General features: G+C 43.3%; 1 protein-coding gene across 1 annotated transcript; it reads right to left on the reverse strand.

Annotated features, from left to right (window-relative positions):
- Positions 1 to 1,270: 1,270 nt before the first annotated feature.
- Positions 1,271 to 10,691, reverse strand: abce1 (ATP-binding cassette, sub-family E (OABP), member 1). Its single transcript, XM_071407493.1, has 19 exons — positions 10,539 to 10,691; positions 9,533 to 9,686; positions 9,226 to 9,311; positions 9,008 to 9,105; positions 8,768 to 8,885; positions 8,378 to 8,515; positions 8,173 to 8,242; positions 6,646 to 6,742; positions 6,467 to 6,556; positions 6,045 to 6,166; positions 5,417 to 5,490; positions 5,006 to 5,153; positions 4,865 to 4,924; positions 4,439 to 4,497; positions 3,501 to 3,611; positions 3,090 to 3,232; positions 2,739 to 2,861; positions 2,062 to 2,173; positions 1,271 to 1,946 (listed from the first exon to the last, which is right to left on the reverse strand). Exons 2-19 carry the CDS (start codon positions 9,633 to 9,635, stop codon positions 1,899 to 1,901), a joined length of 1,800 nt encoding a protein of 599 aa, XP_071263594.1. The 5' UTR covers positions 9,636 to 9,686; positions 10,539 to 10,691; the 3' UTR covers positions 1,271 to 1,898.
- Between the last annotated feature and the right edge of the window lie 3,883 nt (positions 10,692 to 14,574).

Here is a 14,574-nt window from a genome sequence, read left to right on the forward strand (position 1 = left end):
AAGCTTGATGCGGAGTTTCTTCTGGTCCAGAAACTTGTTCCCCTTGGCCATTTTCCATATGATGTCCCTGTAATGGCGCATAGTTAAGCGCAAGATGATATTGCGAGGGGGTCCATCTGATCTTCGTTTCCCAAGTCGATGTACCCCATCAATCACGTCTCTTAGCCTGTCTTTGATGCATGGTGCCACTTTTCCCAGGATATTAATGACTACGTCTCTAATATCCTCTCCCTCTACCTCTTTTACACCTTGGATTTTCAGATTCCATCTGCGAGAGTACGTTTGAAGTTCAGCTACATTCTCACACAGCTCATTATTTTTGGATTGCATTTTCTTCAGCTCATTCTCTAGGAACGTTATCTTATCCTTGTTCTCGCTCACAATTTTGTGTAGTTGATTGACAGTTTCTGACAAATGATCGATCTTCTTTGATGTTTATTCTGTAGCCCGCTCTATGAGGGACACTTTGGAGAGCGTGGCGTCTTGTTTAGTAGACAGGGACTGGATTGCAGAGAAAAGTTCCGACATGGAAATGTTTTCTTTTACTTTTTTCACCGGTGGATTTTTATTTGGGGTCTGAGGTAAAGAGGTTGCAAGGATTTCATCCTGGTCAGTTTTGTTCTTTCTCTTGCTTGAGTTCGCGGCTTCTTGTGTATCCATGCTGCTCTGGTTCTCGTTGTGGCTAGCTAGCATGTCAGCCGTCTTCTGCGAGACTTGGATATTTCGTCTACTTCTGTGTTCTTCCCATTCAACTTGACAAAAACTAACTCTAAACTTATCCCATGTCCATAAAAAAAGTTATAGTTAGGTTCTTTCAATATTAATAGCCAATATTTGACTGTTAACCACCTAACCCTCAATATTGCTTTGAAGAGCGCGAAAACACTCCCTCTCACAGCGAAGCCATCTTGGCATTTTTCCACATGCTAACATTAACTTTGGTATTATTGTATGTAGCTACGTTTACTAGCTTGCTACCCAGCCCATAGAGCATTGCATGTTTTGTAGTTGACTTGAGCTGCAACAGATTTCCACATGTTGCTACCAACCCTGTAACGACAAAATACTTGTTCACAAAAAAAACATTCTAACAAGTGTTATTTAGCACTGTAAATGAAAGGTATTGTGGTTTTGGGTAGATTTTTCCTTTAAAGCTGTATGGCAACGTAAGAATTGCTTTGATAAATGCTATAAACTTGATTCTTGGTCTGGAGGACATATTAAATTGTGGAATAACAATTGTCATTAACTATAACACATTGACAAGAACTGTATAGAGACACTTTTAATTGTTGAACCGCAGAATGAAGGTACATTGCCTTTAATTCCAGTAAATAGATTATGTATTACTTCAGATGTCCATTTTCTGATGGAGAACCAACGAACCGCAGTAGTCTGCTGCCCTATTGTGGACAAAACACACAATTTCACTTTCAAAAAACACCATACTCTGGAAATGGTGTTTATTCATAATATACTATTTTAAAATTACATGAATTGGATGACTCTTTGATAAAACACTCCTTTGGCTCACAAAGGTAGGTGTGTGTGGGCAAGTTCGTTTTGCATAGCCCTGTGCACACGGGTGGTTGAAGATTTCACTTTAGGACCAATTGTCTAATATGTAAACCCCAGGGCACCAGGCAATGCTAAACAAACTCGCCCTGTGTGTGCGCGTACGTATGACTCTGGTGGTCCACCCAGGTTGGGTCTCTAAGCCATCGGCCCATGGGGAGCCAGTAGGGTAGGGCTACGTTCCAAATACCCACGCTAACATCACTTAGAACGGAGCAATGTAGCATGGAATGCTAGTGTGGGTATTGGAACAGCCATACAGGTGTCAGGGCTTGAGGAGGATGGATATGGAGGTCTCTCTGATGGAGGGAGTGTTTGGTCCTTTAGTCATCCAGGAAGAAGTAGTTCCCACTCTTCTTCTGTTCACAATCCTAGATATACAACATATAGATTGGGTTACAGAGGAGCCACAATCCTAGATATACAACAGGTTAGAGGGCAAATTATATAAAATGTAGGTTTTAAACACTCAGTATTTCCCTGTACCTTTATGGAATTCATCTTGTTGATCCTTGGTCGGAAGTTGTTGGGGTCTCTCCTGAACGTGATCTCCAGCTGTGATAGGAACTTGTTCATCCCCGCGAGTAAGGTCTGTGGCCTGAGAGGTCAAAAGTTGACAGGCCCGTGTTACACAGTTGCTTAAGAGCTAAACATGGGTTCCTAACAACCCATATCTTAGCATGATTTCAGTCCGTCTTGTCATGAAAATACCACTTTGTCAGACTGGAACATGAATTTCAGTCAAGATTTGACAGTTTGCTTACAAAATCACCCAATAAGCAGTTTGAAGGAGCTAAGAGTTCCATCAAGTTAGAGGAAGAAAACAATAGCTTGAAGATCAGCAGATATTTAAAGCCACCACAGATAACAGCAGATATTAAAAGCCCCCACAGATAACAGCAGATATTTAAAGCCACCACAGATAAGAACAGCAGATATTTAAAGCCACCACAGATAAGAACAGCAGATATTTAAAGCCACCACAGATAAGAACAGCAGATATTTAAAGCCACCACAGATAAGAACAGCAGATATTAAAAGCCACCACAGATAACAGCAGCAGATATTAAAAGCCACCACAGATAAGAACAGCAGACGTCATGCTGCTGGGTAAATCAGTGGATGAGACCATCATGCCAAATGGATGGGGAGGGTTAACGTACGTGTTGGCAGCGGTGCTTCGCGAGGGAATACCGTCGAACACGATGACGCGGTCAGCCAGGTAGGTGGCCATGATGAAGTCGTGCTCCACCACAAACGCAGTCTTCTTGGCGTGGAGGATGAATCTACAAACAAATAATGAATGTATCAAAATCAATGGCATCCATTTAAGGCCATTAAGGTTTGTGAGGTTGTAGGGTTTCTGTATTTCCTGTCAAACAACAGATTAACAGAACAGGGTTTGTAAATGGGACTGCTGTGAGCAATGTACCGCACAAGGTGGATCTCTTTGCTGGAGGTAGAAGTTCACCCCACCCTAACCACAGATCTAGGATCAGAGTGTGTGTGGTTACCTTTTGATGACCTTGGCGCACACGAGACGCTGCTCAGAGTCCAGGTAGGCGGAGGGCTCGTCTATCAGGTAGACATCAGCTGGTTTCCCCAGACACAGGGCCATGGCCACCCTCTGCAACTCTCCTCCAGACAGGTTCTGGACCTAGAGACAAGCAGGGGGGTGTTTATTAGACACCAAACGGAGGAAAACGGACCGAAACAGGGAGTACCTGGACTGGACATGTCCAATAAGAATTGCTTGTTTTAATTTTCTGGTCCAGTGTGTATGGTCCATTGGGGCAGTGTATTGCAAAGTGTTTTGCATCAGAAATGTATTATTCTGTTCTTAAATGGACAAGTTCAGGTAGTAGTACTGCCCCGTTTCAAAACATTCAATGCGAACTGAACACAACCCAGAAAGCACAACTTACGTCCTGGTCGATGATGCTCTCAATCTGCATAGGCTTCATGACATCAGTCACAAACTGGGGGTGAGTGTAGGCATCTCGGATCTTCTCATGGAGCAGAGCCCGCACACTACCCTACAGACAGAGGACATGAGGAAGTTAGTCGGGCTGAGGGGCACACTACCCTACAGAGGACATGAGGGAGTTAGTCATGAGCTGAGGGGCACACTACCCTACAGAGGACATGAGGGGCACGCTACCCGACAGAGGACATGAGGGGCACGCTACCCGACAGAGGACATGAGGGAGTTAGTCAGGAGCTGAGGGGCACGCTACTCTACAGAGACAGAGGACATGAGGGAGTTAGTCAGGAGCTGAGGTGCACGCTACTCTACAGAGACCATGAGGGGCACGCTACCCTACAGAGACAGAGGACATGAAAAAGTTAGTCAGTGGCACGCTACCCTACAGAGACAGAGGACATGAGGGAGTTAGTCAGTAGCTGAGGGGCACGCTACCCTACAGAGGACATGAGTGGCACGCTACCCTACAGAGACCATGAGGGAGTTAGTCAGGAGATGAGGGGCACGCTACCCGACAGAGGACATGAGGGAGTTAGTCAGTAGCTGAGGGGCACGCTACCCTACAGAGACAGAGGACATGAGGGAGTTAGTCAGGAGATGAGGGGCACGCTACCCTACAGAGACAGAGGACATGAGGGAGTTAGTCAGGAGATGAGGGGCACGCTAGCCTACAGAGGACATGAGTGGCACGCTACCCTACAGAGACAGAGGACATGAGGGAGTTAGTCAGGAGCTGAGGGGCACGCTACCCTACAGAGGACATGAGTGGCACGCTACCCTACAGAGACAGAGGACATGAGGGAGTTAGTCAGGAGCTGAGGGGCAGGTGTCTGTGTTAGAGATGTGTAGTTGTCAACGCAGTGACTGGTTGGTACCTACTTTGAATTTGGGGCTGATCTTTTGGGGTTTGTAGCTGACGTTCAAGATAGGCACTTCCCCTTTGGACGTAATGGAAAATGTTTAGGAAAAATGGACAGTGTACAAAACAATAAGAACACCTAACTAATATTGTGTTGCACCACCCCCTTTAGCCATCAAAACAGTCTCACTTAAATATTTTGTCTTGCCCATTCACCCTCTGAATGGCACACATACACAATCCATGTATCAATTGTCTCAAGGCTTAAAAATCCTTATGTAACCGGTCTCCTCCCCTTCATCTACACTGATTGAAGTGGATTTAACAAGTGACATCAAAAAGAGCAGGTGTTCCAAATGTTTTGTACACTCAGTGTATATTAGAGTACATGGTTCCAGCAATTAGACGATGTGAAGAGGAACTAAAAGTTGTCAAACGTTATTTACCCCCTTCATCTGGTTTCAGACGGCCAGCCAGCATTCTGATGAACGTGGTTTTGCCCGTCCCTGAAAGATGATTTAGAAATAAGACTCATTATATGGAACTTGGTTGATAAAGACACTCCTCCCCCTCTCCCGCCTCCTCACCGTTCTCTCCCAGCATGACCATGATCTCAGAGTCAGTGAACTCTCCTTCCAGGATCTCCAGGGCAAAGTCTCCCATGTTCTTCTTCATGTGGGGGTACTGGTAGTGGCACATCCTCTTGATCTCCTCCTCGTTGGCCGTCTCCGCCACCTAGTGTTGTATTATCACACTATTTTAGTTTAGACATTATGAACTAGACGGGTCGAGCCCTGAATACTGATTGGCTGAAAGACCACATACCATATATACTTTCTATTATTCTAACTATGTTGGTAACCAGTTTATAATAGCAATAAGGCACCCTTGGGGTTTGTGCACTGCGTTGCGTCGTGCCTAAGAACAGCCCTTCGCCGTGGTATATTGGCCATATGCCACATATCCTCGGGCCTTATTGCTTAATTGTATCACATTACCTTGAACACCAGCGATATCTCCCTGAAACGCAGATTCTCCGTGGGCACATAGCCGTCCAGGAAGATGTTGATGCCTGGAGAAAGGAGCGGAGGAGGCCTGGGGTTAGAGGTGAAGTGGTCAAGTGAACAGGACAGGTGTGCATTGGGAAAATATCCATCGGTTGTGGTGATATGCTCCACTGACAGATTGTGAAAAGCTGTGTTACCATTTCGAGGGTAAGTGACAGAGGGGTGGTCTATGGGGTGCTGCGCTAGGCTAGGGCCTTAAGGCTTTGAAATATCTGTACCAGTTGGCTCTGCAGCAGACCCATTAGAGTTAGTCCCTAGTGGGGTCAGACTGGGGGTTTACTGTAGCAGAGATCAAGTTGAGACAGATCTTCATTTGTCTTCACAGACTAGAGTGTAGCCTGCCATGTACTAAGGATATACTTTATCCATTGATATCAACGCAAATAATAAAGTACACATACCAATAGCCAGGGCGTCATTGTGAATGAGGTAAGAGGGTGGTAGAGGTAGTTTCGCCTTCCCTGACTCCAAAGGGCATAGTGACCGCTCCGTAAGCGCTGGACACTCCGTACAAACAGCGTGGTGTTTATGGTGTAGTATGAAGTGTTTAGGGTCCTACCTTCTCTAACTCCAAAGGGCATAGTGACCACTCCATAGGCGCTGGGCACTCCGTACAGACAGCAGATAAAGTCAGACAGGTAGTCCAGCACACTCAGGTCGTGTTCCACCACTATGATGTATCTGGGAGAGTGGACAAAATAAGAGTCAAGAGACTACAAGACAAGAAAAAGCTGATGGAAGAATAGTGGATAATGTTCAAGTAGGCATAAAACCAAAAGTAAACCAAGTGAAATAGGGAGGAACTACCAGGTTGGTGTTTACGAGGAATAAAGCAGAAAAAAACTGCCAGGGCAGTACTACCTGAATTTGTCCAATGAGAAACTATGTTTTTTCTTTTTCCGTTGCAAAACGCTTTGCTACAGTATGCCCTTTTGAACAGGACCCAGCCCTCTAGTGAGAGCATCATGTAATGTAACAGACCTGTCTGGGGAGATGAGGGAGCGGATGGTGACGGCAGCTCTTAGACGCTGCTTCACATCCAGGTAACTGGACGGCTCGTCAAACATGAAGCTGGAAGGAACCACAAAGAGAGCCACGTTAAGAACCACAACATATTCAGTCTTGGACGGCTTCTGCTGAAGCTGGTGCTGTTGACTTACATGTCTGCTCTCTGGATGCAGACCACAGCGATGGCAAAGCGCTGCAGCTCTCCTCCTGATAGGTCCTCCACATTCCTCTCCCTGAGATGAGTCAGATCTGAGACAGGAGAGATTAAATAATCTGCTGACCAAATTGTATATTTTACTGACAATTTGACTGTAGAAGTGGGTCAAAAGTAGAGGCCGACCGATTAATCGGAATGGCCGATTAATTAGGGCCGATTTCAAGTTTTCATAACAATCGGTAATCGGCATTTTTGGACAACGATTATGGCCAATTACATTGCACTCCACGAGGAGACTGCGTGGCAGGCCGACTACCTGTTACGCGAGTGCAGCAAGGAGCCAAGGTAAGGTGCTAGCTAGCATTAAACGTAGCTTATAAAAAAAACAATCAATCTTAACATAATCACTATTTAACCACACATGGTTGATGATATTACTAGTTTATCTAGCTTGTCCCGCGTTGCATATAATCGATGCGGTGCCTGTTGATTCAATGATAAATTACAGCCTACTTCGCCAAACGGGTAATTTAACAAGCGCATTCGCGAAAAAAAGCACTGTCGTTGCACCAATGTGTACCTAACCACAAACACCAACGCCTTTCTTAAAATCAATACACAAGTATATATTTTTAAACCTGCATATTTAGTTAACATTGCCTGCTAACATGAATTTATTTTAACTAGGGAAATTGTGTCACTTCTCTTGTGTTCTGTGCAAGCAGAGTCAGGGTATATGCAGCAGTTTGGGCCGCCTGGCTCGTTGCGAACTGTGTGAAGACCATTCCTTCCTAACAAAGGCCGTAATTAATTTGCCAGAATTGTACATAATTATGACATAACATTGAAGGTTGTGTAATGTAACAGCAATATTTAGACTTAGGGATGCCACCCGTTAGATAAAATACTGAACGGTTCCGTATTTCACTGAAAGAATAAACGTTTTGTTTTTGAAATGATAGTTTCCGGATTTGACCATATTAATGACCTAAGGCTCGTATTTCTGTATGTTATATTAAAGTCAATGATTTGATAGAGCAGTCTGACTGAGCGGTGGTAGGCAGCAGCAGGCTCGTAAGCATTCATTCAAACAGCACCTTCCTGCATTTGCCAGCAGCTCTTCGCTGTGCTTCAAGCATTGCGCTGTTTATGACTTCAAGCCTATCAACTCCCGAGATTAGGCTGGCAATACTAAAGTACCTATTAGAACATCCAATAGTCAAAGGTATATGAAATACAAATGGTTTTGCATTATTTAAACCAAATTGAACAGGTTTCATTATTTATTTGAGACTAAATTGATTTTATTTATGTATTATATTAAGTTAAAATAGTGTTCATTCAGTATTGTTGTAATTGTCATTATTACAAATATATTTATATAAATGTATATTTATTTAAAAAATAAAATAGTCCGACCTCTAGTCAAAAGGAACATTTTTTTTAAACATAAATGGAAAGAGTTAGGATTACATATACACAAGAAGAGAAAAGACAAGGTGAGAAACCAATCTAAACGTACCAAGCTGCTTACAGACGATGGTCTCAGTCTTGGAGTCGTCTTTCCTGCTCAGAATGGAGCCCACAGTCCCCTAGTGGCAAAACACAGCACCACTGTTAGCCCGTCAGACAACAATTCTGTACAGATCTGTGTATCTGGAACGCACCAATTCTATCCCCGCATTAATTTCTACAGGTCTGAACCCAAACCCACAGGCTTGACTGACCTTGACAGTCTTGGGGATCTGGTCGACGTACTGGGGCTTGACGATGGCTTTCAGGTCATCCTCCAAGATCTTGGTAAAGTAGTTCTGGAGCTCAGAGCCACGGAAGTAGGTCAGGATCTCCTGCCAGTCTGGTGGAGCCTGGTGGAGGAACGGGAGAAAATGGAGCTTTTGAAACTAGGGATAGAGTGATGGTAACACAGCACAGTGTTTTAGTAACTAGTTGCATTTCTGTCATTTAGCTGACATTGTAAGGTCATTCTGCTGACATTATAATTATGCAGAGGGACTTAAGTGACCCTTTAAACATTGTAAAGCCAGATAATAATGTATTAGACATCTGGCTACATTCTCTACAGGGCTGTGTCATAAAACTAATAGTTACACACTTACATCATACTTCCCCAAGTTAGGCTTCTGTTTTCCAGCCAGAATTTTCAGCGCCGTGGATTTCCCGATTCCGTTGGTGCCCACAAGTCCCAGAACCTCTCCAGGTCTGGGAATGGGTAATCTGAAATGGAATATTGCACAAGTACAGTCCATGGATTCAAGAGAGAAACAAACATTCATTGAGATTAGGCCTACAGGTCTATGAGACAAACACAGCTCTCTTTACCTTGAAAAGTAACCCACCTATGCAACTTGAAGGAGTTGGCACAGTATCTGTGAGTTGTCTCTTTCTCGAGGTTGCTTGGCAAGTTGACAATAGACAAGGCCCCAAATGGACATTTCTGGGAAAAAAAAAGTCAGTGCTAAGTGCCATGTAATCAGGACTGAAGGAAAACGCATAAAGAAAAAAATACTCGTCCACATCTATCAACAGAGGTTCAGTCATTTTGTTACGATTTTACCTTGATACAGATGCCACAACCGATACAGAGCGATTCGGAAATCCACACAATTTTGCTCTGAGCTGTGACTTCTATGCACAGTTTGCCTGCAAGACAAAAATATTACAAAGATGAATGACAATTGAGTCTTGAAAAAGTCAACATGGACCATTTCAACTGTACATAACTTGAGGCATTATCGTTTAGGCTACTGCCTCAAGACCTGGAGGAATTAGTTATAGTGTATGTGTCAGAGAATTTTATAATAGGCCTAGATTATCAAGTTCGAGGTTCAGCACAGTAGGAAAGGATGCAACACAAGTCGTACCCATCCGAACCACAGGGCAACTCTTCTTGCACTCTTGCCGGCATTTCTTTGGCTTGCATTTGTCATGGTTCACAATGGCGATTCTGGTGTTTTTCTCCGACATTCTGCCTGCCTCTTGTCAATTCTTGGCGGAGCAGAATCCCTCCCCAGAGTACTGCATACAGAGATATGAGAGTTTAGATCAGACAAGGGTTAGGCCTGTAGCGTCTGCAGAGAGAGTGAGTCAGATTGATAACAGTTTGGATGAATGAATACAGAAATGGCCTGTAAATTACTATTTATTATGGATTTCCATTAGCTGCTGCCAAGGCAGTAGCTACTCTTCCTGGGGTCCAGCGAAATTAAAGCAGTTATACAATTTTAAAAACATTACAATACATTCACAACACATTAAGTGTGTGCCCCAAATCTAGGGGAGGCTAGAGAGAAGAATGTATCTAGCTATTTCTATCTCGTATCCATCTCCCACTTCGAGTCAAGAAAGCAAAATGGATAACGTTATAACTTAGTAGGTACAACTCGATAACGAGTAACACTGAAATATGTAACAATGATAACTATCAGCAAAGAGACGGAGACTAGCTGGGCAGTGTTGATGCCACTGACAGTTTAGATAGCTACATTAGCAAGTTTGCCAACTAACACGTAGTTTACCCTAGCTAGCTACGTTACCCTAACAGTCACTTCATCCAAATCAGCTGGAAGGCGACACTGTTGGCTATACAAACTAGTTAGCCAGCTTACTAGTATCAGTGACCTATAATTAAACACGTGGTAATTTAATTGGCAGTTATAAACTATCAAATGAACGAACAGCTGTCATGTGAAATTAACAGAGGCGGCTATGATACACTAGCTAGCAAGCTACCGTTAGCTAGCTAATTGGCTAACGAACAGTGCTGACGTTGGTGCTAGCTCTGTTAGCTAGCCAGCTGGACAAGCAGCCCATTAAAATGTTATTTGACAAGTTTGTTATTACTATCATTTATTTATCAATCGAACTCACCCAGAAACACTCTTCGGGTGTTTCTGTCCTCCAGGTATGATACTTTTGGTTTTAAAGTGTCGTTTTACTACGGCGTTTCAAACAACGTGTTCTCTACGGGGACAGAACGCCGGGAGAAAAATGGCGCTCCCATGCGTAAAGTTTAGCGACGTCCTGCCATGCGTCGCTGTGACGTAGGTATCTACGAGAATAAAAAGTGGGAGTAGGTTATTTGAGGTGATGGCAAAGCAGAACATCTGTTAGACATTCCTAAAAAGAAATTGAAGTGTATGATCAGAAATGTTTAATTGAATTTGTGAGGCCTTCAATGTAAACTCAAGCTGATGTATAATTTTACCTTTGTAAGATACAATGGCTTAATTTCCTGCATGGCCTTAATAAAAAAAAGTGTGTCAATGGGTTCACCATGCCATCAAATGAATAAAAGGGAAATATGTTACTTATCGAAAACAAGTTATTTTAACTACATAGGCCCATTGATGCTAAGATGTTTAGAAATATGAATCATAATGTATTTATCATATAGGAACATTTATTTTGAAGGCATCTCTGGCTGCAGTGCAACTGGTGTCTTCAATGTTGTGGCACATACTGTATCAAAATGCAGAATGAGACAAAGTGAGTATTCTTAAACCATCATAGGCCTACTCAAATCAGACCAAATTTAATTTAATTGGTCACATACATATATTTAGCAGATGTTATTGCGAGTGTAGCGAAACGTTTGTGTTCTTAGCTCCAACAGTGCAGAATATCTAAAAATACACAACAATACAAATCTAAAACTAAATGAATGGAATTAAGAAATATAGAAATATTCGGGTGAGCATTGTCAGAGTCCGGAATATATGACCAAAAGTATGTGGACACCTGCTAGTCGAACATCTCATTCCAAAATCATGGATTGAGATGGTCCCCCTTTGCTGCTATAACAGCCTTCACTCTTCTGGGAAGGAACGTGGATACCAAGTCAGTTGTACAACTGAATGCCTTCAACTGAAATGTGTCTTCTGCATTTAACCCAACCCCTCTGAATCAGAGAGGTGCGGGGGGCTGCCTTAATCGACATCCACGTCTTCAGCACCCGGGGAACAGGGGCAGAACAACAGATTTTTTACCTTGTCAGCTCGGGGATTCAATTCAGCAACCTTTCGGTTACTGGCCCAATGCTCTAACCACTAGGCTACCTGCTGCTAGATGTTGACAAACCATTTCTGTATGAACCTTGCTTCGTGCACAGGGGCATTGTCATGCTGAAACAGGAAAGGGCCTTCTTCAAACTGTTGCCACAAAGTTGGAAGCACAGCATGGTCTAGAATGTCATTGTATGCTGTAGCATTAAGATTTCCCTTCACTGGATCTAAGGGGCCTAGCCCTTAACATGAAAAACAGCCCCAGAACATTATTCCTCCTTCACTAAACTTTATAGTTGGCACGATGCATTGGGGCAGGTAGCGTTCTCCTGGCATCCGCCAAATACAGATTTGTCCGTCGGACTGCCAGATGTTGAAGCGTATATTTTTATAACTCTAGAGAACGTGTTTCCACTTCTCCAGAGTCCAATGGCGGCGAACTTTACACCACTCCAGCTTGGCATTGGGCATGGTGATCTTAGGCTTGTGTGCGCGGCTGCTCGGCCATGGAAATCCATTTCATGAAGCTCCAGATGAACAGTTCTTGTGCTGATGTTGCTTCCAGAGGCAGTTTGGAACTCAGTAGTGAGTGTTGCAACAGAGGACAGATCATATTTACGCGCTACGCACTTCAGCACTCGGCGGTCCCGTTCTGTGAGCTTGTGTGGGCTACCACTCCTAGACGTTTCCACTTCACAATAACAGCACTTAGAGTTGACCAGGGCAGCTAAAGCAGGGCAGAAATTTGACTAACTGACTTGTTGAAAAGGTGGCATCCTATGATGGTAAAAGTCACTGAGCTCTTCAGTAAGGCCATTTTACTGCCAATTTGTGTCTATGGAGATTGCATGGCTGTGTGCTTGATTTTATGCACCTGTCAGCAACAGGTTTGGCTGAAATAGCCGAATCCACTAATTTGAAGGGGTGTCCACATACTTTTGTATATAAAGTGTACATGGGATGTATAGACATTTTAGACAGTATGTGGATAGAATATTTAGTAAATCTGAAGAATACTATATGTAAAGCAATAGTTAAATAGGATGGCCTTGACTAGAATACAGTATATACGTATGAAATGGGTAAAACAGTATGTAAACATTATTAAAGTGACCAGTGTTCCATGTCTATGTACATAGAGCAGCAGCCTCTAAGGTGCAGGATTGAGTTACTGGGTGGTAGCCGGCTAGTGACAGTGACTAAGTTCAGGGAAGGGTACTGGGGGGAGGCCGGCTAGTGATGGCTATTTAACAGTCTAATGGCCTTGAGATAAAATATGTTTTTCAGTCTCTTCGTCCCAGTTTTGATGCACCTGTACTAACCTCGCCTTCTGGATGATAGCGGGGTTAACAGTCAATGGCTCGGGTGACTGAGGTCATTGATGATCTTCTTGGCCTTCCTGTGACACCGGGTCCTGGAGGGCAGGCAGTGTGCCTCCGGTGATGCATTGGGAAGACCGCACCAGCCTTATTCAACTAATAAAAGACTGGACGACCTGACCAGAGAGGTCCAGGACCTGAAGAACAGCTTGCAGTTCTCCCAGCGTCAGCTCGATGAGTTGAAACAGGAGAACGGCAAGATGACAGCAATCTGTAAGTCATTGAGAGAGCACATCAGTTCTGTATGTGAATCCTTGAATCCATGAATACATTGACGGATAAATCTCGAGGGACAATCAATGCGGAATAACATGGTTGTGGACGCAATTGCAGAATCTCCACATGAGACCTGGACGGAGTCCGAGGACAAAGTGAGGGAAATGATCTCTGAGAAACTGAAGATGGACCACAGGAAGATTGAGGGGGAGCGCGCCCACAGGACTGGAAAACCCACCACCAGCCCAGGTGACAGGCCCAGGCCAATAGTGGTCAAGTTCCTGAGGTTCAAGGACAAGGTAGCTGTTCTGGAAAGTGCCAAGAATTTGAGAGGAACATACATCTTCCTCAACGAGGACTATCCTGAAGCTGTGCGCCAGAAGAGGAAATAACTTTTCCCAGCCATGAAAGCTGTCAGAGCACGTGGGGACATTGCTTACATCCTCTATGACAGGCTCATTGTCCACCCTCCCTCCCAGAAGACTGGAAGGGATGAGAGAGCCACGCCTATGGGTTCGTAGTTGCACGCACGCACGCACGCACGCACGCACGCACGCACGCACACACACACACACACACACACACACACACACACACACACACACACACACACACACACACACACACACACACACACACACACACACACACACACACACACACACACACACACACACACACACACACACACACACACACACACACACACACAGTCCTGTTGGTGTAGTTGATAAGAGAAACCTGCTGCTTTCAATATTGGCATCGTTGCCTCATTCAGACAGGGAAGTGAAACATCACAAACACCCACCTAAAAATAATAAACTATTGGAAGAGGAAAGGTGATGTCAACAAGTATTATAATCAGAGTGGCGATACTGTATTGTACAAACCTGAAAGCAATAAGGAAAGGAAAGTCAATGTGTCACAGAAAGACAAAGTTGAGCATAAATTACCCAAAAAATTGATAATAGAATATAATATGAAACAATAGAATGTGAAACAATAGAATAGAAACTAATAGAATAGAAAACAATAGAATATGAAACAATAGAATGTGAAACAATATAATAGAAAACACTAGAATGTGAAACAATATAATAGGAAACAATAGAATATGAAACAATATAATAGAAAACAATATGAAACAATAGAATACGAAACAATATAATATAAAATAATAGAATAGGAAACAATAGAATAGAAAACAATAGAATAGAAAATAATAGAATAGGAAACAATAGAATGTGAAACAATAGAATATTAAACAATATAATATATAACAATAGAACATAAAATAATATAATATTA

The sequence above is a fragment of the Salvelinus alpinus genome, chromosome 6, assembly GCF_045679555.1.
Source record: "Salvelinus alpinus chromosome 6, SLU_Salpinus.1, whole genome shotgun sequence".
NCBI classification, from domain to species: Eukaryota; Metazoa; Chordata; class Actinopteri; order Salmoniformes; family Salmonidae; genus Salvelinus; species Salvelinus alpinus.